The sequence below is a fragment of the Columba livia genome, chromosome 15 (assembly GCF_036013475.1).
Source record: "Columba livia isolate bColLiv1 breed racing homer chromosome 15, bColLiv1.pat.W.v2, whole genome shotgun sequence".
Lineage (NCBI taxonomy): Eukaryota > Metazoa > Chordata > Aves > Columbiformes > Columbidae > Columba > Columba livia.
In genome coordinates this window covers 13,275,688-13,300,523 of record NC_088616.1, presented here as the reverse complement: position 1 = coordinate 13,300,523, position 24,836 = coordinate 13,275,688, and the positions used below count along the sequence as shown (strand labels likewise).

General features: G+C 54.1%; 1 protein-coding gene across 10 annotated transcripts in view; it reads left to right on the top strand.

Moving 5' to 3' along the window:
- The window catches only part of MPRIP (myosin phosphatase Rho interacting protein), a 75,481-nt gene that overhangs the window by 26,211 nt on the left and 24,434 nt on the right, over window positions 1–24,836 (top strand). For 9 of the 10 annotated variants that reach the window (XM_065031341.1, XM_065031343.1, XM_065031344.1 and 6 more), the window contains exons 4-13: window positions 5,113–5,264; window positions 7,080–7,164; window positions 11,496–11,706; window positions 12,720–12,879; window positions 18,928–19,069; window positions 19,591–19,707; window positions 22,321–22,377; window positions 23,621–23,689; window positions 23,907–23,996; window positions 24,398–24,507. In XM_065031341.1, the coding sequence (XP_064887413.1) occupies window positions 5,113–5,264; window positions 7,080–7,164; window positions 11,496–11,706; window positions 12,720–12,879; window positions 18,928–19,069; window positions 19,591–19,707; window positions 22,321–22,377; window positions 23,621–23,689; window positions 23,907–23,996; window positions 24,398–24,507 (1,193 nt within the window). Of the gene's footprint in view, window positions 1–5,112; window positions 5,265–7,079; window positions 7,165–11,495; window positions 11,707–12,719; window positions 13,237–18,927; window positions 19,070–19,590; window positions 19,708–22,320; window positions 22,378–23,620; window positions 23,690–23,906; window positions 23,997–24,397; window positions 24,508–24,836 lie in introns of all 10 variants that reach the window. The other variant, XM_065031340.1, reaches the window with a different exon arrangement.

Below are 24,836 nucleotides of genomic sequence, written 5' to 3'. Positions count from 1 at the left end.
GGGCTCCCTGGATTTGGGGACGCTGCTGAAGACCCGGTGGGAGGTTGTACCCACTTGGTGACCACCACTGGGTTTGCAGACCCTCCCTACTCGGTGTGGATGGATGTGCCAGGACAGAATCCGGCCGTCCCCATTGTGCACGGACCCCTCAGAGACCATTCAGCAGGAAAGAGGTTAACAGGAAGGCGGCAGGCGAGGCGCTGGCTGCCAGCTCCCGACCCCTCTTTGGGCTGGGGAGCAGCTGGGAGCTGCAAGAGCAACGCAAAAATCGCCATATAAGGCCAAGACGAGCCAGTTCCAGCCTCCCGCGCAGCCCCGGCCGGGTTCGCTGCGCTCCAGTGTGTGCTCCCCGGATGGGTGCCCGTGGGGACGGGGCTGCGGGTGGGATACATGGCCCCAGATTTGCTGCCTGGGCACCCCCGAGATGGGTGCTGCCCGTTCCTGGCTGGGGTGGCTCTGGGTGGGAGAGGAGCCCCAGGGTGCTCGCAGGCAGCTCGCGGCCTCTCTCAGTGTTTAGACTCGCTGTCTGTGGACATAAACACCGACTCTGCTTAAAAGCGGCCCCTGGCTGAACTCTCCTGCCCAGCCCCTGCACTTCGCCCCCTCCCCAACTGCTCCCGGGGAAGAAAATTCCTTCCCCCTGGCAAAAGTGGAGCTGATGTTGTTTTATCTCCTGGTAGAGGCTCGGGAGGGCTCTGCGGGGGCCCGGCGTGCACGGACAGGCGTGCGTGGGGCCGGTTCTGTGGGGTGGGTGACCCGGCGGGGCATGGGGAGCTCCTCTGGCAAAACAAATTTCAGGATTTGGCTCTCGGTGCCTGTGACGAACAAGCAAGAGCCAGCAGTGGGGAAATGTGTGATGGGGCCAGGGGGAAGAGCAATGGTGTTTATCTAAGCAGGACGGTGTTTCTGCCCACCCGGGCAGGTGTCCTGTCCTCTCTGTTGCTGGTGCAGGGTGGTTGTTGGTGACACCACAAGCCGGGTTTTTGCTGCGGGTGCAGAGCCAATGCCACGTCTGCAGAGCACCGCTTGTGCCCTCGTCTATTAAAGGAGGTGATGGGCTTCTGTCCCCTGGAAAGTTTGGGCAGCAAGGGAGATTTTGGAGTGTCTTGCCTTGTTTCTTGCTCAGGGGCTTGACCTGCGTGTGCCAAGGGACAGTAGGATGCATGTTGCTTCGTACCTCCTGTTGCATTCCCTCACCCATGGTAAAAATCTGCTTTTCTCTTGCCTGGTGCACAGCCTGAGCAAGCTGGAGGTTTCTTGGTGCCTTCACTGAGCCGCAGCTGCTGCTAGAGGAATGCTGCAGGTGGGAAAGCTGAGTTCAGGTGGTCGAGAAAAGAGACCTGCATCCCTGCTGGGCTGGTGCAGGGGGACCAGAGAGCTGCTGTGGGAATGGGGGAGCGCTCCTGCTTGCAGGGAGGTGTGGGGTGGAGGAACACAACCTCCTGCTCCTCTTTGATGGGCGACTGCTCCACTCCATCCTCTTGCAGAGCCCGCAGAGGTTGTTTTCAAGAGCCTTTGTCTAATTTAATAAATCCAGGATGCTCAGCCTGTCAGATGATCTATAAGTGTAATGAAATCTGCCCGCCGCACAGCTCCGGTCGCGGCGTGGCCGTATCAATAGCCTTGTGCCTGGTGGCAGGAAGCCTAAAATGCTCATTAAAGCCCTTCTGCTGTGCCAGCCCTGCTCGCCCAGCATCTGAGCACCTCAGTGCATCCCCAAATGGGATTTAGGGAGACCATGCATAGCCTTGCATGGCTGAAAAGGCAGCTCCCTGTGATTTTTCGAGGAGTTGGTGCTTTCTTGCTGATGGCGTCGGGTGGGAATGGTGAAGGCAGCGCTGGTGAGGGCTCCCTGTGCCGCGCTGGTGCTGGGAGCTGTGGGTCCAAGCTGTATTTCTGCTGTCACCCAGGGCACGATGGTCTCCATGTCGCTGTGATGTTGTGGCGATGGGGCAGTGGAGTCTCGCTCCCTCCCACGCCGCATCCCAGCGAGATCCTGCTTGCTTCTCGCCCCGAGCACCACAATCAGCTGAGCCTGGGCACCGGGGAGGGGTGAAGCTTTTAGCAAATGCGGCAGCTGCCTTTGCAGGGTACTCGGGAGTGCTGCGAATGAGCCGCCTGCTCAGCGCCAGCCGCCCTCATGAATATTTTAGCTTGGAGAATTAACATTTGTCAAGAAGAATTTATGGAGGCAGCGTGGATGTCTCTTCACCAGGCTCCTGGCTGCTCTGGGACGGCGCTGGGAGCCAGGGCAGAGCCAGCCTGTCCCTGAGCCCTTCCCGTGCAGCATCGTGGCTGAGCAGGACAGCAAAGCCACCATCTCCCCGCCGGGACAGCCGGGCCCCGGTGCCAAGGCAACCAGCTCGCCATGCAGGATAGACAAATGGTTGTGTTTTTCCTTTATTTCTTCCCCTCCTGGTTCTTGGCAGAAAGTAAAATGTCCCTTTTGTTTGGTTTCCTCCTCCCTCTGCCCCTTCGCCTTTCTTTAAAGGTTGTGTTCCAGATTTCGTCAACCCACGTTGTGTAATAGCCCCGGAGAATGGCGTGGGCTCTGGCCGTGTCCCGCCGAGGCTGCGGCAGAGCTGCTGCTCGGGAGCTTGACCGTGGGGTTACCTGCTCAGGAAACATCTGTACAGTTGCTGAGCAAAGTTCCATTGTATTTTGCATCGAGCTCCTACAATGCATAGGGGTTAGAGATGATGGGGAAGGTAGTTGGAGAAAAATCAGATATTTTTAAATCTAAATATTCCTGTATTTCTATGTCAGCCCTGCAAAATCATATGGAAAGGGGGGACTCTTGCAGATAAATCCTGTTGACTTACAGCATCAGCCCCTCTGCCTGAGAGAACCCAGCACTGTGCATCCTCCTGCCGCAGCACTGGGGTCTCTGCAGAGTGTCCCCCTTGGGATTTCTTCATTTGGACTTGTAAGACGTCTCCATTTTTAATTTCCCTCCTTTCCACTGTCCAGGGTAGGGGATGCTGCAGTTGCTGGGCTCTGCCTGCGAGCATCCGTCTGAAGGTCACTGCATCTTGTCCGAGCGTGTTCCAGAGGCCGCTGGGGTTGTGGATGTGGAAAGCACCCGGGCAGGGAGAGGAGGAGGAGAAGAGGAGCATACTATAGGCTTTGTTTTGGATGGTGTGGGCTGCCGCGAGCACGTGTGTGTGTGAATATGGATCTGTCATACTAGAGGGAAACAGGAACGCGATTGTTTCTTGGCTCCGGTTCCTCAGCTGATATTGGCAGCGTGGGGAGCTGTAGCTGCTCAGATGGCGCTGCCGTCCTTGCGGCCGGGAGCTGCTCCGCTCGCCGCGCCGGTGGCACGAGGAGATGTGCTGCTGTGATGGTGCCTGCGATGGTGTCCTCTGCTGCGCTTCCACCCCTTCCCCAGTTAACAGACACAGCCAAGCACCAGATCCAGTCGTGGGGTAGCTGGGTGCTCCATCCCATTGATAGCAGCATGGGAAATGGCAAAGGCAGGGCTAGCAGCTGGAGCTGAGCCTGAGCCTCCCGATTGTGTTCCCTGGTGCAAAAATGCTCTGGGTGGGGAAGGGGGCCAGACCCAGACCTTGGCTGTGCTGAAGGCCAGAGAGACAAAAAAGTTTCTAAGACTCTACTTGGAGCAGGGGAAAGTTTTTTCCGTTGGGTTTTTATAGCTCCCGGAAAGCAGGGGTTTATTTTTGTTGTCTAAGACAAAAAAATCCTCTTAGGAGCTGAGTCCTGCGGTGGTGCAGGGTGGGCGGCTGTGCCGGGCTCCGGGCTCAGCTTTGCTTTCCCTCCCTCCCGCCATCCCATGGTGTCTGTGGATGCTGGCACTGGTTTCCACAAAGAAAAAGTAGAGGTTTTGGTGTCCCTCATGTACAACCGATCCTGTTGGTGTGCCCGTGCTGGGCAGCAATGCTGCAGCACCTGTGATGGCTTCATGCCACCCCTGGGCTGTCACAGGGACACAGCTGCAGGGAAAGCTCTTTTGCTGGGGAAGGAGGTTATTTCCCACAACCTGCAGCTGGATAAACCGAGGACTTCAGGAGCCTGATCTGAATTTCCTGGGGTCGTAAGCTGGGGCCATCAAGCTCTCCCCAGTCGCACCTTCTTTGCATGGCACAGGCTGCTTTTGGAGGGGTTTTACTGGCAGGGAAGCTGGTTTCCATGGTAAAAACCTTAACAGCAGCTGTCAAAAATCTATCTCCCTGTTGGCCCGGCCATCTGGAGGGCTCATGGAGCCCATGGCAGGGCGAGCAGGTGGCCATGGGCTGCTTTGGGTGGCTCGGAGGAGTCCCTCCACCCCGTCATTTATGCTCCCAGTGCGGGTTCGTACTGGGATGCAGGGGGAATCCCAGTGTCACCGAGCCTGGTGGGACACAGGCAGGCTGGGGATGGGGACACCCAGCCTGGCTGCTCGGGGCGGGAGGGCTGTGGGTGCAGTGCACCAGGAGCGGGTGGCCGTGCTGTAATCGGATGAGCCGGCACCGCTCCAGATGGACCCGTCAGCTCTCGTCAGTGCTGACACCTCTCTGGGTCCCTTTGTGTCCCCTCGGGCTGGGGGGGCCTGTCCCACTCTGCTGTGTCTGCTTGGAGCAAGGAGGCTGGGAGGTGACACTGTTTGCAAAGCCCATCAGACAAAAGGTCCCTTCCCGTCAAACTTTGTGTTTTGTTAACTTGACTGGGAAGATTCTGCCATGTCTGCCTGTAGTGCCTGAGCCGTCCTGCACTGAGGACAGTGGGGCTTTGCTGCTTTGCCACCCGCTGTCCCCAGGTGCCACCCCAACACCCTAGATGGTTTGCAGCTGCAAACCCAAAAGCAGCTACTCAGTGCCTTGGTGTCCCTGTGCTGCGGCGGGGCAGTTGTCCTTCCCTGGGCATTCGGTGTAGGAAGAGCATCTTGCTGGCAGCACTGGGCTGGCAGGAGTTGTGCCTGCTGCTCTGTGTCCCCAGATGTGTGACACGGGGCTTTGCTGTGCGCAGGCACAGTGCACGGATGGGTCTGGTTACTTGTGGCCAGAGAGTCTTGGTGCACAAGATCCTGGTGTCCACCAGGAGATGTTTTAGGGCTCAACTCTGCACTCATCTGCTCCTCTCTCCTTCAACATTTATTTCTCCTTCCCCTTGCAGCCGACAACCCTCCCGCAGGGCACCATCAACATGAACCAGTGCACGGACGTGGTGGATGGGGAGAGCCGGACAGGGCAGAAATTCTCCTTGTGCATCTTGACGCCGGAGAGGGAGCACTTCATCCGGGCCGAGAACAAGGAGATCATCAGTGGGTGAGTGCAGGTCTGGGGCCGAGCTGCTGTGGGGCTCTGCCCTTAGCTGGGAGGAAGGATGTTAAGAAACATTTCTTAATGGAAAGAGTTGTTGGGCATTGGAACAGGCTGCCCAGGGAAATGTTGGAGTCACCATCCCTGGAGGGGTTTTAAAAACGCAGAGATGAGGCTCTTAGGGACATGGTTTAGTGCTGGATTTAGGTTATGGTTGGATTCAATGATCGTAAGGGTCCCTTCCAACCAAAATGATTCTATGATTCTAAGAGGAGCCGAGCTGCCGGCTCCCAGCAATGGACTGCGACGGTGCAGCTCCTTAGCTGCGAGTGTTTCCCACGTGGGTTGTCTGGAGCTCAGTGCCTCCCTCCTAAAGTTTATTGGCATTTGGAACCAGAGCAGAAAGTTGAAGGGCTGAAGCGCTCGCTCTTTCCCACCACAACATCTCCTCCTTGCCCCAGCCCTGGCAGCAGCAGTCATTGCTTTCTGCTGAAATGATTTCTTCTTCCAAGCATTTTCTTTGGTTGTGACAACCCCCCATTTTGGCAAATACAGCAGACCTGTCCCCCAGCAGCATGGCCATCCCCCCAGCCCCGTTTGCAGTGATGAGGTTGCATTGGCTGCAGAAATGGGGTGTACGGGGGTATCCTGGCTCAGGGGAGCCGGCTCTTCTCCTCCAGCCAAGGCAGGAGCGATGGCCAAACCCCAAAACACAGCCAACCCCCTACCCTGCTCTCTTCTCCCTCTCCCCACGCTCCGGTTCAGCCTTTTGCTGCCGGTCCCGCCGGCCATGCGGGAGGGAGAGGCATTGCAGAGCAAGGTGGGGCTGATTTATTGTTCATTGGCCCGGTGCTGGATTTTGAAGCAGCACGTTTGCTCCTGACTGCAAGCATTAATCATCCTGAAACAGTCCCACTCTGGGTCTGAGCCAGGCGGGTTTTATTTGCAGTTGCAGCACGACAGGAAGATTTCCCCGGCTGGGGGAGAATTTGTTTTATGTTTGTTGCATGCTTCTGGCATTTATTGCTTAACCAAAAACCCACTTGATGTGGTCATCTCAAAACGTTTTACAGCAGCAGCGTGTGAAGTGGGGGGACAGGAGGGGGAAGCAGGGACATCTGAAGCAGGAATGTTTCTCAGCTCCACGGGTCCCTGTGGAGTTTGCAGAGATGAAGGAGCAGGTCATTGCACTGTGGTAGGAGGACACAGGAGGGTCCCCCAGACAAGCGACTTGTGCAGGGGATGGACTTGTCAATGCCAAGTTCACGCTGCTCTCTCTTGGACAAAAGCACTTTGTGTGCGGGTGTTGGCATCGCTGGTGGGGGAAGGTCCTGTCCCTCTCGGCTCCCTTTCAGGATCCTTGAATCCCTGTCCCATGTCAGCCTTGGCCATCACCTCACTTTTTCACTGAGTGGAGTCTGAGCCAAAACACCCTGGGCTCATCCATCCTCCCCTCCTGTCCTGCCTCGTTTTTCCCCCAGGAGCTGGTTGGGGTGATTTCTGGTTCCTATTTGCTGCATTGACCCTGTGCAGGCTGGAAAGGCTGAGCTCCTCGGCATGCCCAGCTCCAGTTTGGGGTTGTGCTCATGGCCACATTACATCCCCCAGAAGGCTGGAGTTGGGGACGAGGTGTGGATGTTCATCCGTAGGGCAGATGGGATCCCAGAGGCAGGTTGAGCTGGTCAGAGTCATCTGGGTGGGGGGGAACAGTTTTGGGGTCCATGGCCCGCTAAACCCCACGGGGGAGTGTGAGCATCGCTGCAGTCCCTGTGTGCTGCCTTTTAGCACAGACCTCACCTTTTGTTCTCTCTTTGCGCGCAGATGGCTGGAGATGCTGATAGTCTATCCAAGGACAAACAAGCAGAATCAGAAGAAGAAGAGGAAGGTAGAGCCCCCAACTCCCCAGGTAACCCCAGTTCCACCCAGGGGGGTGGAAATATGCTGTCACCCAGTCCCTTGCCTCCCTCTCAGAGCCACAGCATTGCTCTGCTCCCAGGGAAGATCCCCCCAAAACCTTCCGTACCCCCAGGCTGGGGACAAGTCAGGTCAGCAGGACAGCATGAATTAATTCCTGGTCGTCGCTTCCCAGGGTGACATGCTGCTGCTGCTGCTGTTTTTCTGGCTGCTTTGGGGCTGCATTTTGCCCCCTCTCCCCCGTGTGCTGTTTTGTGGCATCAGCCCCACACACGCTGTCCCCAGACCGGGAAGAGGTGCTGACCATTCACAGGCCATTTCAGCAGAAACAGGATGAAATTCCATCGGGCTCTGGTTACCCCCCTTTGAGATGACCCTGGAGATAATGGGAATGAAAGGAAAATATTAAAGGCCAGGGCCGTGCTGGGAGCTCTGGGGGCTGGAGCTGGGCTCTCCAGGGACCTGGCGGTGGCTTCGTGCTCACTTTGACTATAAATGGTAAAAAGCGGGGCTGGCCGTGACTCACTTGTTCCTGCCGGGCTCCCACATGGCCGGAGTGGGGGAGAATCCCACAGATGGGGTACGTGACCCCAGGGCCACCCTCGTCCCTTGCTGGGGCTGAGAACAGCGGCTGCCTGACCTCTGGGAGTGCATCCCACTGCCACGGGGGACCGGCTGGGAGGGCTCCTCGGGCCCAGCTGGTCTGCAGCACTGGGGGACTGCAAACAGAATTGGGGCTCCCTTGAGCCCCAGTTTTTCAGGTCCCCTTAAATGAAGTCGCCAGGTGGGTCCTGGTGCAAACCGGGCCATGGGTGGGTTTTGTATGGTGTTTGTTTGAATTGAGTTTCTACCATTCCACTAGATAAAGAGGTTCTGGGCAATGGGGGGAAAAAAAATGGGGGAAGATGGTCCTTATTTACACTTAAGCTGGATGTTTGAGCCACCCCCTGCCAAGGCTGGGGTCATCACAGCCCCTCGGGCACTGGTGATGCCCTGGGGAAATTACCTTCACCTTCCATGGCCAAGAGCTGACATGTTACAAGTTGCTTGTCCTCGTGCCCCAGGAAGGGGGCTGCCACATTCAGGGCACCCCAGCAGGACAGGGATGTCACCCCATCCCTGGTGCAACACTAAACCCATGCTGGGTTCAGGAGAAGGACGAGGCAGAGAGGAGGAGAAAGGGGCGCAGAGCCAGAAAAACGTCATTCTGGGTTACATTTCATCACCATGGCAACTTCTTGGAAACCATACAGGATCTGAGCTTCTGAGCACCAAATAAGGGAAGCGGCTGTGGGAAGGATGCTGGCTCCCCGCGGGCAGGCGGGCTCCCCAGGTGCTTGGGGACGGGCTGACCATGGGCCCTGGTGGCACTTGTCCCCTTCTTGGCTTGGGTGGACCCTCCTGTGCAAGCTTTAGCTCTGTCCCAAGCCCATCCCACTCACCACCTTCCTTCCACCCCCTCCATCCCATCACTCCCATCCCTGTAGCACCAGAAAAAGACTTAAATTCACTTCTACAAAGCCAACCTCCGCGTGGGACCCACCACTGTATGGATGCTGTGGTGTTGGGTGCTCATGAGCAACGTGCAAAGGCAGGAGGAAAATGCAAAAAGCATCTTTCCAGTGTCTTCCAAATTATGACGATGCAGGCAGCCAGTCTGGGGAAGGAGAGAGGATACTGGGGAGAAAATCAGCACCAAATCCCCTCTGTGAAATGGCTTCTTCTGAAGTTGGCTGCTGTTCAGCTCGCTCGCAGCATGTCGGTGGAGAAAGCCTAATTTATTTCTGAAGACGGCCACACGCTAATCCGGCTGCAGATCGTGTCTGAGAGCTGCTCAGGGAGGGACGGACACCTTTGTTATTTAAAAAAAGAAAATCAAAACCATGGATATTTCTGCTTTTTCTCACCCCCATGTAGTTTTTCCTTGTCAGTGCTACAGCAGAGCTTGCCTGCAGACAGATGCTCCTGGGGCATCAGGGCCATTTTCAGCTCCCCCATCATTTTGCATCTTCCTCTTGCAAAATCACCAGGGTGGGAGAAATGCAGGCGAAGCTGGAAATATCACTCCAGCTGCAGATTTTTGGACAGGAGTTGTTAGGTGCAATCCTAGGGATGTTTTCACCTTTGCTTTGTAAGCAGATCGTGGTCTCACTGGAAAAAGGACAGGTTTCTCTTGCTGCCTTCACCTGCCTGCTCTCCCTGGGAAATTGAGGCAGGATTTGGGGCTAAAATCAGGGATTTGAGGCACTGCCCTCTGTTGCAGGGCGGGTTTGCACAGGCTCGGGTAAGCAGAGCATGTCCAGACACACTTAATGCAACTGGAGGCTGGTTTTGCTGATTTTTGGTGCATGCTCATTTAGGGAGCTGTTTATATTGCTGAGCAGCGAAGAGTTAATTTCTCTGCTTGCTTTTTGGCTCTCATATCTCTGTCTAATTAAATACATATCCACAAATAATTATATGGGGGGGTGTGTGTCAGGGATATCTAAAGATACAGAGCTGAGCTGGTGATTAGCTTTGGGCTTTTGGATCAATGAATGAGAGAGTGGCTGAGGTTGGAGAGGACCTCGGAGACTGTCTGGTCCAACCCCCTTGCTCAAGCAGCATCCTCTTGAGCAGGATGCCTGTGAACTCGGGATCATTTACCTCCAACGCTGCATTCCTTTAGGGTGAAATTTCCAAGGGGGATTCTTTAAGGTTTGGAGGTCGTTTGGTGCTGCTTGTGGCTGTGCTTGGAGCTGGGACTCGTTCCCTGCGAGATCATGCTGGCGCAGCCTGTGAATGCTGGTTTGGAGGTGCAGGGCTAAACCCCACCAGGGGCTCTGCTGACATGTGGCGGGACAGAGGGGACACTTGGCAGCCCTTGTCCCCAGCCCATGGCGAAGGTGACCCTGGATCCCCCCTCTGCTCCGTGGAAAGGGAACAAGCAGCCGGAAAACTTCCCACAGTCCGGAGATTTTGGAGGGAGGGTTAATTGTCATTGATTTATTGGTGGCTCTGAGGAAAATAATCTGCTAATGCAGAAGCTTAAACAGCAAAACATCTGGTAGTGAACAAAGCCAAACCCTAAACGGGTTGTGAAAGCTGCTGCCCCTTCTGGGGCGCGTGCCCAACCTGGGCCGTGGCCACCAAAACGGCATCGTCATCCTCTGAGGGACTGCAGAGCCCCTTGTTAACTAGAGAAGCATTTAAGATAATGGGTGTTGTTTTAAAATAGCATAAAGCTCCATGTGATTTTTCTATTTCTTTTTTAAAACAAATGGCCTGTTAGGTAGCCGAAGCACCTGGATTACGGCGCCAGTTGGGTTTTATTTGTTTTATCAGTGGCCTGTAGCAAACCAGCCGTGACAAGCAAACAATGCAGCTGTTGGTGGCAGGGAATTCATTTTCTCCTCCATCCCGTGTCCTTAGGCTTGATTTTTCTTTTTAATGTTAAAACACTGGGAAGATTCAGTGCTGGCAGATGGGACTCGGGAGAGAAGCCTGGTGTCGGTCTGGATTTGCGACAGGCAGCAGCTGCCTGCGAGCCAGCCCGCAGAGGGACCGGGGACGTGCAGAGGGACATGGAGAGGGAAACGGGGGATGCTGTATTTTGTTTGCATCAATCACAGAGGATACTCTGTCACCCCAGACTGGGTTTTGGCAGAGGTGAGGGGAGCGTTTCCAGGTTCCCCCACGAGTCAGGACCCAACAGACCTGTTTCTCTGCGGTCTTGCACATGAATTCGGGTGCAGAGCCCCGTGTGTGCGCGGGGCAACCTTTGGGAAGAGATTTTGGAGTGTAAACGGACTGTGAATGGCGGGGAAGGGCCAGGGCTTTGCTCTGCTTGGGGCCGGGCTGCATGAGCACGAGATGAGCTTTTCCCAAGAAGTTACGTGTTGGTGGCCGCAGCGTCCCGCGCCGGGAGGGCCAGTTCCTATCCAGAAACAAAGCCAGCGAGCCCCTCCGCTGCCGTAGCACCCGACCAAAGGTCTTTTTCATTTCCTGGCTCGCCTTTGCTCTGGATGGTTGCCAGGGGAGGTACAGCTGGTTTCGGGAGCCCTCCCTAGGAGAGCTGTGCCCCCCAGGCATCCAGCTGGGAGAGCAGCGATGGTCCCTTTGGCCGAGGAAGTTCTGACCCATTCTGGCCACCATGCTGCCCTGGGGCAGGGTTACCACCTGCGAGCTTGTCCCCTTGTGAATGTGGCTGTGTCACATGGCTGAGCAGCTCCATCCCCATCCCGTCATGACATATGTTGTGGGCAGCACCCAAGCCTGGTGGCATCTCTGGGGACAGCCTGCTGGGGACCCCTCTAACCCTGTTGTCTCACCCGTTCTCTTTAGGAACCCGGTCCGGCTAAAATGGCTGTGACCAGCAGCAACATCCCCAGCGCAGAGAAGGTCCCTGCCACCAAGTCCACGCTTTGGCAGGAAGAAATGAGGGGCAAAGACCAAGTGGATGGCGGTAGCGGCATCAGCCCGGCGCAGAGCCCGGTGCAAGGCCAGGCTGGAGCTGCCGGCTCCCTGAAGGATCCCGTGCTGGACAGCAAGGAAGGTGAGGGACAGGGGTGCCAGCGCCAGTGTGACACTGCGGTGACCTGGTTTGGGCAGCTGAGCCAGCAAAAAAACACCATACAGGGAAAAGTTTTCTACAGATTCAGTTCCTAGAGCATCCCAGTGAGGAGGAGAAGGAGCCTCTATCCCTAATGTGTCGTGCAGGGACCTGAGTGAGGCCTTATGTGCTACAGTTCAGGAATGAAAAACTTTGCATCATATGCTGGAAAACCATATAGCCTGAGGCCCAGTCCTGCCCTGGCCTCGCAGGCGGTGTTGCCCTTGTGCTGAGGGGAAAACAAGGGGGAAAAAATTCCTTTTCTAGCCCCTCTGCATCCCCATCTGGGGCAGCCGGAGGGTGTGAGGCCACGCTGAGCTCAGCCCAGCTGTCGGGGCTGCCAAACCCTGAGTGCCGCTTCCTCCTCCAGCCCCTGCGTCAGGGCCCTGTTTACATTTGGTCTCCCTGATGAGTCCCTGGAAGGCGCCAGGGCCTCCTGGAACATTGTTCTCCGTGGAACAATAAGGGCTGGGGACTCTTCCTGTGGGGCCGGGGACAGGTCCCACGTGCTGTGGCCGTTTCCTTTATCTGCCCGCTCGGATGGGGGATGTTTTCTGCCTGTTCCTGACTGCCAGGAGCAAGGTGTCCATCGCCTCGTGCCTGCAGAACTGCGGTCGGTGCCAGGCGGGGAAGGTCAGGGCTGGAAGTGGGTGCAGAGTGGTGATGGCTGTCATGCATTTCGCAGTTTGAAGATTTATGTCTTTCAATCTTGCAAGCCTGACCCAAGGGTTGACTGGCATCCCCAGCTCCCTGCAAACTATCCCACCATCTCCATGGGCATCGCGAGTGGTCACGATGCAAAAACCAAGTGTGCAAGATGAGCCACAGCATGTGCATAGGGCCCAGACCATCTCTGCTCTCATTTCCTACTCCCATCCTGGGTGGAATCAGGGTGATTTTTGCTACAAGCAGAACTCAGACTTCGAACCAAGCGTGGTGACTTTTCCATCTCTTAGACGAGAGCTCCATGAACGGAGACCGGATAGACTGTGGGCGGAAGACACGTGTCGAGAGCGGGTACTTTTCCTTGGAGAAGACCAAGCAAGACTCGAAGCTGGAAGAGCAGCAGCTGCCGCCCCCGCCGAGCCCACCCAGCCCCAGCACCCCGAACAACAGGTACAGTTATCCCAAATCGCCCTCGCAGGAGCATGCCCAGCCCTTTCCTTCCCCAGGTACCCGATCAGGCGACCGAATGATTCACAGCTTCTCTCTGAACTCCTTGGACTCGAAGAGCAGTTGCCCCATGCACAAGGACTCCAGCAGCAGAGATGTAGGAAGGGGAGTTGAAAAATCGGGGCGTCCCCTTTCTTTTAAAGCCAGCCGGCAGTACACCACCCTGGCCGACGTTCCCAAGGCCATTAGGATCAGTAATCGTGAGGCCTTCCAGGTGGAGAGGAAGCGGCTAGAGCGGAGAACCCGGGCCCGTAGCCCTGGGCGAGAAGAAGTGGCCCGTCTCTTTGGCAGTGAGAGAAGGTAAGAGATGAGTGGCTCATCTCCTTGCATGCTTGCAGTGAGGCTGGGTCCCTGCCGCAGCCCCGGATGGAGCAGGCGGTGTTTGCTGGGTGACACCCCTTTTTATTACAGTGCTCCTGGGTTTAAGGACGCCCATCCACACTGAGCAGGCGGTGGGATGTCCTTAGTGCCAGCAGGCAGGTGTAATCTTGCCTGGCTGCTCTGGGGACATCTGGTGATATTCAGTGGCTGTATTTCCAAGCAAACCCACCCTCCCTGTCCCCTCCCCGGTGTGGCACATGCTGGCAGCTGGCACCATTAATTAGGTTAGCTATCTAAACGGTGTTAGAGCCGGGTGCGTTATGCAACTGCCTAATGAGCTGAGAGAGGTTTCAAAATGTCACGGCATTAATCTGGGAGAGGAGAGGCGGGTGCAGCGCCGAGGCAAGGCTGCAGAACAGCTTAGTGTGGAGGAGAATGCCCGGACGCGCTCCCGCACCGCGCCGGTGTGCTCGCTGCTCTCTGGGCAAGGCCAAGGACGGGCTCAACTTGCCCTGGGAGCGACACGTTTATGTGGTGAGGGCAGCAGAGCAAACCAGGAGACGGGCCCCGGGCGAGAGGGCTGCCTGCCAGTCTGATTTTTCTTGCCCTTGTTTTCCTCCGGGCATGTTCTCTCTCGCACGGTTTCAGCAGGCGCTTCTCCTCGCTTTCTTCCCAGCCCCTCGAGGACTGTTTTCCAGCCTGGCTTCCTCACACTGAGAGCTGGGAGCAGGTTTGGGGAGGGTGGAACAGCTTTGTGCCGGTGCCACCAGTTGGCCAGAGGATACCGAACCCAGCCCGGCCTCGGCAGCGTGCACAGCAAGTGCCAGGCTGGGGATGAAGGAGGAGAGCGTGCGTTTGGCTTTCTCTGCCTCAGGAATTGGGTGGGAGGAGAAGGGTGCTCCCCTGGTCACCCTGGCTGGGGACAGGTCTGAGGAAAGGCTGGTGGCTGCTGGTTTGCAGTGTGTTGGACGAGATTGTGTCCCCGCTGGGTTTTCTTGCACAGGATGCCCTGACCAGTGCCCGCCCCAGTGCAAGAGGACAGCACGTCCCTCCAGTGCCACCAGCCCTGTGCTGCAGCCCCAGGGGTATCGTGCAGCACTGACGTCCAGCACCGAGCTGAGATATGCCAGCCAAGGACAGGGAGGAGCAGATTTAGAGGCAGATATCAGGATCTGGGAGGGCATGCTGCTGCCAGAGAGTGTCCTTTTTTAATGTCAGCCCCACTCCCTGCCTGCTGACAGGTGCCTTTTCACAGGGAAAGTCTGTTTTTCCCAGCCCAGCTGGGCTCTTGGAGCTGTTAACGTGTTTTTCTTGCTTTATCAGTAAAATGGCAAAAAATTCCCCGGTGTCAGCTTAGGGGCTTTATCAGAGCAGGATGGGTTTGGGGAGAGGAGCAGGCGCTGCACCAGGCACAGAGCTCTTGTGTTTGGGAGGGGGGTGATGGCAGAACCCTGCTTACCGGGGGGTTTGGCCAGGGGTTGCCGCCCGTGGTGCCGGGTGCCATGAGCAGGGACGGCTCAGCAGGCAGGGTTTAGCGACAGGCATGTTTTTCTCCTCTGGAAACCTGGTAACTGGCCAGTGTGGGTGAGAATCTGTGTGTCCTGGAGCTCGGATGGACTGGGCAGGCACAGAGATACAGTCCAGCATCGCACCAGGGAATTAACATCACCAGCACCCTGCTCAGCTTGGCTTGGCTGCTTTTGAAATTTGAGTTTACTTAGTCCACGTATCCCTGTCATTTTTCTCCTTGGAGCTCAGGCTGTGCTGTTGGAGGTTGAGCAAATACAGTAACTCGCTTCCATGGTGTGGGGTCAGCTTTTTCCCCCAGGTTTAACACCATTTCTAATAATCCTTCTCAGTAACCCACTAACATGTCCAAAAATGCTTGCCTGAAATCGCTTGCCTACATGCCAACCCCGTAAGTGCCAGCCGGGCATCGTTCAGATCGGCCTTTCGTCTCTCAGTGCAGCCAGACAAACTTGCTCCGATTCTGTTGGTATTTTCAGCTCTTCCTCCCATTTTCCATTTTCCACCATAAACCAAGTGTGAGTGTCAGAGCTATGGATGCAAAGTAATTATTTTAGGTACCCAGTGCTGCATCCTGAATGACACACCTATCTATAGTCTTGGCTCCAGATGAAGCTGTTTTTCAGGCTTCTTGTCCTGTTTCCTTATAGTCAGAGATATTACGCGACTTATGTCCAGGACTGTGCTGGAAATTTTCCACGCTGACCATTTATACCTGACGCTGACTCCACGCCCCATGCAGGCGTCTGAGCTCACAGCCGCTCAGAAACGTGAATCAGAAACCAGGAGATAACCTGGGTGATTTTGGCAGAGCAGCAGAATGCGGGTTCCCTCTGCTGGCACGTGGCAGGACGGGGCTGCCGGCACCGCACGGGGGTCCCCACCGTGCCGGGGAGAGGGTCTTTGTCCAGAAAGATCGAGCTGTACCTCCCCTCTCCCATCACAGACCCATCCCAAGGGCGAAAGAGCAGCAACAGCTCTTTGGAAACCCCATGCATGAATTTTGAAGCCTGTTTCGCACAAAGAATCACAGCGGAGAGGGCTGCAGGGATAACTTCGGATGTTGGTCCCCATATCCCAGCAGAGCTCTGCAGCTGTCGGGGTAAATCCCAGTACATCTCAGGAAGGCGTCAGCACCTTTGGGAAGGAGACCCCCATCAGGTGGGGGGTCCTTGGGGTGCAGAGACCCAGAGCCCCTTCCTCCAGGCGTGCGGCTGCAGGTTTACCCACATCCTGTGCTCCCCGGGGAGCACTGGGATTTCTGGTTGGCAAATTTGGCTTTTCTTGCATAATTCCAGGGATGCAGCCTCTAAACCCGTGGCTTTCCCAGTTCACCCCGTATTCTGCTCACGCTGGCACGAGTCCATGGGGGCGTCCGCTGGATCTGCTGTAGGAACGTGGTCAGAGGGCTGAGGTGTATTCTTGGCCTCAATAAATAGCAGAGCTGCCTGAAATAACTTAAAAGACTTTCTCAAATTCCTTCTCTGGAGCTTCTTGAGATATCAGGCTCTGCTCCAAAAGCTGCTTCTACCCATAGAGAGAAGCTCCTGCTCTCCCAAGTATATATATATTTTTCTTGTATAACTGTCCTCTTCATTCTTGTGGACCTTTTGGGGAAACTCTTCTTCCATTTCCTGACACTCGCTGTCTTTCTTGCTGCTAAATAATGGATGAATCCAATAAAAACAAGCCCTTTCTTCCAATCACAGAAAATCACTTTAACGATGGCTCGTGCTGGTCTTTATAAGCTTTCCTTCCCACCACACCCACCCCTCCACCTAACAGCCGAGGTTTGTAGCTCGGGTTTAGTGGCCTGGAAAAAATTAACAGCCTGCATGGCCGAGGAACTCCTTGGGATGAGCTTTGTAGTTGAGCAAGCACTAAATGGCTCCGCAGCTTTTAAGACACTTTCCCGTACCTGTGTGCAGCCTCATTTGGTCAGCACAGAGCTGCTGTTGGGAGGAAGCAGCTCTTGCTGCTCCCCATCTCCCCAGGATCTCTAGCAGACCCCCCTCTGAAATGTTGAGCTAATGGGAAAAAAAAAATATATATATATATTCTTTCCTGTAATCTGGATGATATTAACCCTTGGGGCTGTGATTTGGTTGCAGTGATTGATTTTTCTCCTCCCTTTTTCAATGACGAATTACTGGAATGATTTTGATTTTGTTTTGTGTGTAGATATATAATTTCCTCTTCTGTTCATTCATTTTCCAGCCTTGTTTTCTTCCAGGTCTTGTTGCTCTCCACCTTCTCCTGCTGTGTTGCTGTGTGACGTGTCCGCCTTTACTTCGCCTGCTTCGCTACCATCTCATCTCAATCTCAAGCCGTAGAACAACCTGGTGGTGCAGCCCTTTTCATGAGAAATCAACCTGCTTTTGATTTTGTTTTATGCTTTTTTTGGTTGGGTTTGGTTGTTTTGTTTTTCTTCTGATTTGTTTTTCTTCAGACCTTCACCTAATAGGGCACAGACAATGTTAATTCACGCACCTCTTACTCCCTCCTGAACTGAGACTCAGAGATGGCTGGGAAAATGTAAAAAGGGTTAAAAAATCGTAACTTCAAAATAATTCCCTGTCTATTGGTGAACGGAGGATGAGGATTTATGCTCCGCAGGCTGGTTTATGTGAACAGACATCGCATGAGCGGAACATCCCAGGGAAATCGGGAGCTTTGCACGAGCCCGGGATCTGCCCGCTCCCAGTCTGCAAACTGGGAGGCAGTGGGGGCTGAACACATGTGCTGTAAAAACATCAGAGACATTTGAATTTACAAAGCAAAGTCTTCCCCACCGATTTTTGACCTTTCCTCTTTGGTCCTGGCAGTCTGGCTCTGAGCAGTGGGGGCACCCCTGCCCCTGGAGGATGCGATATGCTCAGTCTCTCTATCTCATTTATGGAATTTGGTGCAAACGTTGGTTGAAAACTGAACATCTCACGTTTTTTTGAGTCCTTAACCTGCTATTCCTTTTTGTGTGAAGTGTTAAAAATGGGTTTTTTTGGATAACCTGTTTCTTCTCGTGTGATTGCCATTGTGATTTTCATGCACATCAGAGGTTTGCACAGAGCAGGCAGCCCCGAGTTTAGATGCAGAATGCGTGGGTCCAAATTTTTTGTCAGGAACCCACCCAGATGGAGCTTTTTGAGGAGGTTTGAAATTGAGCTTTAAACCTCACAGCTTGGAGCTCAGCTGGTGTGTATATTGGGTTATTGCTTCACATTCCCAGGTTGTGATTAAAGACCTGAGGTTGATACCTGCCCAAAGCCCCAGGCATGCAAACTTAGACACCAGCAGGTCCTTTGAAAATTCCAGTATTTCCTCTCCTGTGGGTCAGCGAGCAGCTTTTCATGCTGAAATGGCGCTTTTAATTCCACCTGCCTGTTGTTTGCTCGTTCTTAGGAGCATCCCATTTGGTTTTGGTCTAGGCTTGGCTCCTTCTCCATGCACATTTCTTCAGAGTTCTCCTCCATCCTCGGAGACAAGTGTGCCACGATGTGATGGGCCACCCGGGCATGGTCTGAGAGCCCAAGTTGTGCTCCCTGCTGTCCATACCAGATTTGCAGACCAGTTTCAGAGAAGGGTAGAGCCAGACCCACTGTCTGGAGGCACCTGTGGATGCTCCACGCTCAGTGCAATCCTGTGGATGTCACCCATGCGGGGTTGAGTTTTTAGAGGGTGAACACATGGGGTGGCCCGTAGATACCGGTTACCTCTGCCCCCCAGCTTGCTCTGATGTGTCTCTGCTCTGTGGCCTGGGGAGCTGTCGATAGCTGCCGTGCCAGAGAATAAAGACAAAGCTTAAGCCGAAGCCGCTCAGTAATCCCTGATTCTCAAAGGGCTGTACAATTCACAAGTGAAAAGTTATCGCTGGTTTTGCAAGGGTTTTCTAGATACTTAAGTTGCTATTTGTGGGGCTGAGTAGGGTGAGGTTTTTCCCCACTTTGGCTGCAGATTGGGGGATTTTGCCCCAGATTTGTGCACGCTAGAGCTTGCAGAGAAACAGGGACCAAAAGCCAGGTGTTGTGCATGAACTCTGGGTCAAGCAATTCTGCAACCTTAAATTTATGGGATTGTACAGCTCAGCGCAGTCGCTGTTCTTGTGTTTAAACCGGCTTTGGTTTTCTCTTTCTCTCTGTTTTCCAGGCGGTCCCAGGTGATTGAAAAATTTGAGGCATTAGATATTGAGAATGCGGAGCACATGGAAACGAACGTGTCGGCCGGCGCTGCCCTTTCCAGCGAGACGCGGCAGGGCAGGAGCGAGAAGAGGGTTTTCCCGCGGAAACGGGTGAGCTGCTCAGCCCAAGTCTCATAGTTGGGTTTGGAGGATGGAACCTGGGATCCGGCAGCCCAGGATAGAGCGTTTGGCTATAGGGTTTAGCTCTAGGTTTTGTCCCAGGGGATCTGGAGTCGCTAAGGGGCAAAACCACTGTGTGAGCTCAGTCTGTGCAGGTTTGCTGCTTTGCTGCTCTGCTCCCTGGCCCAGCCACGGATCAGTGGAAAATCAGGCTGTCTTTTCTCCTTCCTCCAAAATAGAAGGAAGGAAACTCCAGATCTGGCGTGGCAGGACATCAGGGTGGGATGAAGGAACAAAAGAAACAGGCAGTCTTGAGAGTCCCAGATATACTTAGATGTATTGGGAACAAACTAATGCCTGAGAGGACAAAAAAAGAAGTACTGGCAATGAAATGACGCTTGTTCTGAGCCTGAGATGCCCCTTAAATATGTGGATTTTTATGCCATGAGCCAAGAGAGCAGGACTTGCTGCCCTAGTTCCTGCGCTGATCTGGGCTAATGGTGTTTACACAGGACTTCACTTGTGAAGCTGCAGCTGTGGGCTCCATCCTGGATGTCTCTGCATCTCCTCTGTCCCCTCATCGCCGGGCAAAGTCGCTGGACAGAAGGTCCACGGAGTCCTCCATGACGGTGAGCCACTGTGTCCTCTGCCGTGGGGAGGACGTGCGAGGCAATTCCTGGGCAGGTCCAGTGAAAACTGGACTGTCTGGTTCTTCCCCATAGCCAGGAGCAGGTTTTGGTGACTCGGCTTCACACTTGATGTGTTAAGGAGAGCTTAACACATGGCCTAGTTTTCTAATGCCTCTGCCTTGATATTTATGCACTTGCAGGCGGGATGAAGGCTGCGAGGAAGGGCTCAACCTGCCCTCCTGAGCTTTTTCCTCCCTCTGCATATTTCAAATGCTCACCAGACCTGGAGGCAAACAGTACAGAATAAACACAAAACGCCTTCCTCTCTCTCACCACCCTTCTGTAGGAACAAAATAAATACACTTGCCAATCTCTCAAAAAGATTACACAGCCATTGTAAATACGAGCGACATTTTTCATGGACAGACAGCGTCTGTTGAAGGACTTCTCAGAAAAATGCAGTAGCTTAGCATTTCTGTAGTAGCTTTTTATGTAGACTTGTGGAGACACAAGAGCGATTTTTAAATTCTTGGTGGTAATAAAAAGGTGCAAGAAGTGCACATCGAGTAGCAATGCACCTCATCTGGTGAAGGCAAGAAAATCATCACGGTCAGTGGGATGAAAACCTTTTCCTTGTATGAAATAGCCTTCGTTGTGCCACTCCGGCTATAAAAGTAGCAACATAAGAAAAACCTGCACTCCTGCTTACTTGTGACTGTAATTGCGAGACTCCTGCTTGCCCATCGGGATCACTGTGTCAGATCAGATCGGTTTTCTGCCAGGATAAAAGCCGAGGGAGAGTTCATCCCTGTTTAGCTTTGGTGGGTTACAGCCGAGCTGTGGCTCGCACTGCATGGATGCCTGTTCCATCAAGTGTTTCATCTGGTTTTGGTTTCTAATGTCCACACCCTTTGGTGGCAGCAGGTCCCAGACTTCCAAGGAGGGGTTTATCTGCTTTTGCAGAAGATTCTTGCCCTGTGCTTCTTCTCACTTGATAAATAACAAGTCCATGAGCAACTGTAGTACTTGCAGTCCTTCTGTTTTCCTTCTCTGTGAAGTGCATGGTTGGGAGCTGGTTGGTTTTGATCCAAAATGTACATCCTTTGCTTGACACTCTCCTGTTGTACAGAAAAGACCTTTAAACAGGACCCAGATCCTGGAAGAATGATCCCATCTGCATGTTGGCAGAGAAGCAGCTGGCGAGTGATGGTATCAGTCTCTCAGGGTGAATCAGGGCTGAGCTGAGGATGCCCAGCTCTCATAGCCCACTTCAGAGATGGATGTAGTGAGTGCAGATGCAGTTTTCTTTGTAGTTTGTTTGTGGCTTATCACTGCCTCGTCAGCAGGTCCTGATGGGACTCTGTTTATTGCCTGCAGCCCCATCACAGCCGGGGCTGCTCACGCTGGCGTCTGTCTGCTCCCTCCTCTGATTCTCAAGGGATTTGGGAAGGGCAGGGTGGCATTTACTTTCCCTTGTGTTTTTGTGGAGCGGGGCTGGGTTCCTGCCACTGTGGGAGCCCTCAAATGCGCGATGCTGCCATACGGCCCGGCTTTGATGGAACAGGCTTCCAGACCCCAGTTTTCCATTGCTGCCTGTTCCAGAGGCCGCAGCTGCGTTTCACACACCGCTGTCCTTTCCTCCTCTGCTCCGCAGCACGTGCAACAGCTGGAGGAACTCGGCTTTTGGTGAGGAAAGCATTGCCACCACATCCTTCCCTACGCTTGGGCAGGGCTGGCGGGAGTTATCACACACGGTCTTGGTTCCTTTTCTCAGAGCTCCAGCATCCCAATGCACCCACTTTTGAAGGAGAGAGCCGGTGTTGTTTGGGTGACTCGGTGCTGGGATTCCCTGCATTTCCAGCCTTGGGAACTCACTCTTGTTTTGAACCCTGCAGCCTTGCATCAGCAGCACATATTTTGTCTTTTGTAATACATAATAGAGGGAAAAGACTGCCCGCAGTCTTGCTCATTCCTTATATCTTCCTCCGTAATGCTGGTGTAGCAGTAGGAAATTGCAAGAGAAGTGCGAGGAAGGGAACAGCCTGAATAAATGGTACAACAGGTCTCTGTTCCACCCAGGAGTGAACATTAAGCCACCACACAGTATAATGATCCAGTTTGGACTAAATGACCTTTAAAGGTCCCTTCCAACGCAAACTATTCTATGAATTTAACTGTTGCCGGTCTCTTTTATTGCTGCGCTGTGTTTTATCAAGCCACTGCTGTTGTCTTCAGATCACTCTCTATAGCTGCCAAAAGGAGGTTGTAGCGTGGAGGGTGTTGGTCTCTTTTCCCAAAGAACAAGCGACGGGACGAGAGGAAACAACCTCAAGTTGCACCAGGGGAGGCTGAGTTTGGATCTTGAGAACAGTTTCTTCTCAAAAAGGGCTGTGGGGCATTGGAACAGGCTGCCCAGGGCAGTGCTGGAGTCACCATCCCTGGAGGGGTTGAACAGACAGAGATGAGGTTCTCAGGGACATGGGGTAGTGCCAGGGGTGGGTTAATGGTTAAACTCAATGATCTTGAGGGTCTTTTCCAACCAAAATGATTCTGTGACTCTGGGTGCAGATGCTTCTTCCCATCCCCTCTGATCACCTCTCTCCTCTCTTGCAGCCCGACCTGCTGAACTTCAAGAAGGGCTGGTTGACAAAGCAGTACGAGGACGGGCAGGTGAGTCTGGGGGGAGCTCTGGTCTTCGTCTCAGTCTTTGGTGCCGCGGTTGGTCCCGGTCTCCAGCAGCTGACAGAATAGATCAGCATTGGGCTGTGCTCCAGATGGGAGAAGCCGGCTGTAGGCACTTGGGCAGAGCAGTGACAGGGAATTAGTGCAGCTCTGCAGCCTGGCAGCAGCGGTTGTGTGCAAACTCTGTGCAAACAGTGTTCGCCTTGGAGCAGGAGTAGCTGGTGCTCTGTTCTGGGGAAGTTTCAAAGCCCACAGCTGGGTATCGTGTCGTAGTTTCTAGGAAGCCAGGGCACCTTGGGTAGCAGCACTGTTTTCGTGTTCCAGCTCTCTTAGTCTCATCTCCTTTGCGACCCAGCAACCTCTTTGGCGTCAGTAATGAGGCTCAGATAAGGTCTCTTGAGTGCCGGGGAAATAACAAGGCCAAGAGATAAATAAATGCCTCTCTGAGTTGGCACTGAGGGAAGCAGCCACTGCCGCTTTCCTCCCGTCGTTCCCGGAGGGATGCGGGATGTGCTGCAGGGGCACTGATGCCGCAGCAGCACGGGTGCCGTGGCTGTTTGCAGACTGCCCCTTCCCTGGGTTTCCTTCCATCCCGCTCAGCCCATTGAGGGAAAACTTGTCATGTCCTGGGGGCTGAGGGCACATCTGTGGGCAGCCGGAGGGGAAATCAGCTGCTGCAGCGAGTGATTGTTAACTGGAAGCTGCCTTGGGTAAGCCTGTACCTCGCTGGGAGCGTGCAGAAGTGTATTTGTATAGAGCAAGGACCAGGAATAGACTCCAACTCAATCTGTATCTACTGCAGATAAGACATGAATGTTTTACTGTTTGTTTCTTTTTTAAACTAAAAAAGGTTTCTCCAAGGCTTTAAATGCAGCCACTAAAAGCATCATCCTACCAGTGGAGCTAATGAGAAAGCTCCAGCTGTCCCGTGCTCTCGCAGTGTTTCACTGTCACACGCAGGGCTGATGTTGCTGGGGTCTGGTGCTCTGCCATTGCAGCATTGATGAGGAAATCCTTGTCCTGGCAGTGCAATCCGTCACGGTGTCCCTTGCATTGCTGCCTGCTCGGGTCTCCCTTTTCCCCCAGGAAAGCCTCTTGGTGAAGCTGGGTGTGGAGCTGGGAGGGGAGAGGCTGCGAAATGTCTCTGCCAGGTGGCCTGTGACAAACTGCCCAGGCTCTGCTGATGGCAAAGGAGCAGGATTGTAACTCTCCTGTCTTGGTTGTTCCCCAGTGGAAGAAGCACTGGTTTGTGCTGACCGACCAGAGCCTGAGATACTACCGGGATTCCGTGGCGGAGGAGGTAAGTGTCATCCTGATCCGTGTGCAAACTATCGCTCTGCGCCTAGGGGAGCTCCCAAAATGACCCTGGGCAGGTTGTCTTCCCAGATGCCGAGGTCCTGGAGCATCACTCTTCAGGGCTTTGTGCTTCTCCAGGACCTGCCGCGTGCCTCCTTGCGAGCCCACCATGCTTTGGCGTTGCAAAGCATTACAACTTATTCTACCTCTTCCCTCTCCAGGCAGCTGACCTGGATGGAGAAATCGATTTATCCACGTGCTACGATGTTACTGAGTACCCAGTTCAGCGAAACTACGGCTTCCAGATCCATGTAAGCAAAACATGGGGAGGAGGAAGAGTCCAACTAGCAGGATGCTCGATGGGGCTGCTCGTGCTGTGCCGCTGCCTGGGGATGCTCATCTCCCCAGACATCTGAGAGGGACCACCCAGCATCCCTCACAGTGCTCCAGAGAGATGTGGCCTTGGGTTTGGGAACCAGTTTTTTGGTCCATAAAAAATGAAGGGGGAGAAGGGAAAGTTTTGTCTCAACCTTAAGGTCTCAGCTACAGCAAAACTATCCTGATTGCTGAGAAACATGAATTCCCACTGTGAACGTACTGGGGGGGCTGTGGCACTGGGTGCTCAGGGCTGGGTGCAGGATGGTATATTGGGGGTGGAAAGGTGCTGGTGGGTGCAATCAGCTGCTCTGAGCCGGTTCCGCTCTCTCCCTAGACAAAGGAAGGGGAGTTCACCCTCTCGGCCATGACGTCGGGCATTCGCCGCAACTGGATACAGACCATCATGAAGCACGTTCGCCCCACCACTGCTCCTGATGTCACAAGGTAAAGGGGGGAGTCGAGCAGCCCCTGCAATTGTCTGGTTTGCTGTGCAGGAGTAATTCTTCCCTGAGCCCCTTTCTTTCCTCTTTCTGAGCCTGTCTGTTCCTGGAAGCTGTGGCTCTTTTCTCACCATCCCTCTCTCTGGGCTTAATTTGTATACGCTTTGTGGGGATGCTGATACGCTGAGTTACTTTTACACGGGCAGATTGCAAAGAGGGTTGAAAATGTGGCTTTAATTTGTGCGTAGGAATATGAAATACTGTTCCTATATCAAGGCTCCTCTGGATTCCCACCAGGTATTGTGAAACCACTTGGATTCAGTTGTGCCGGGT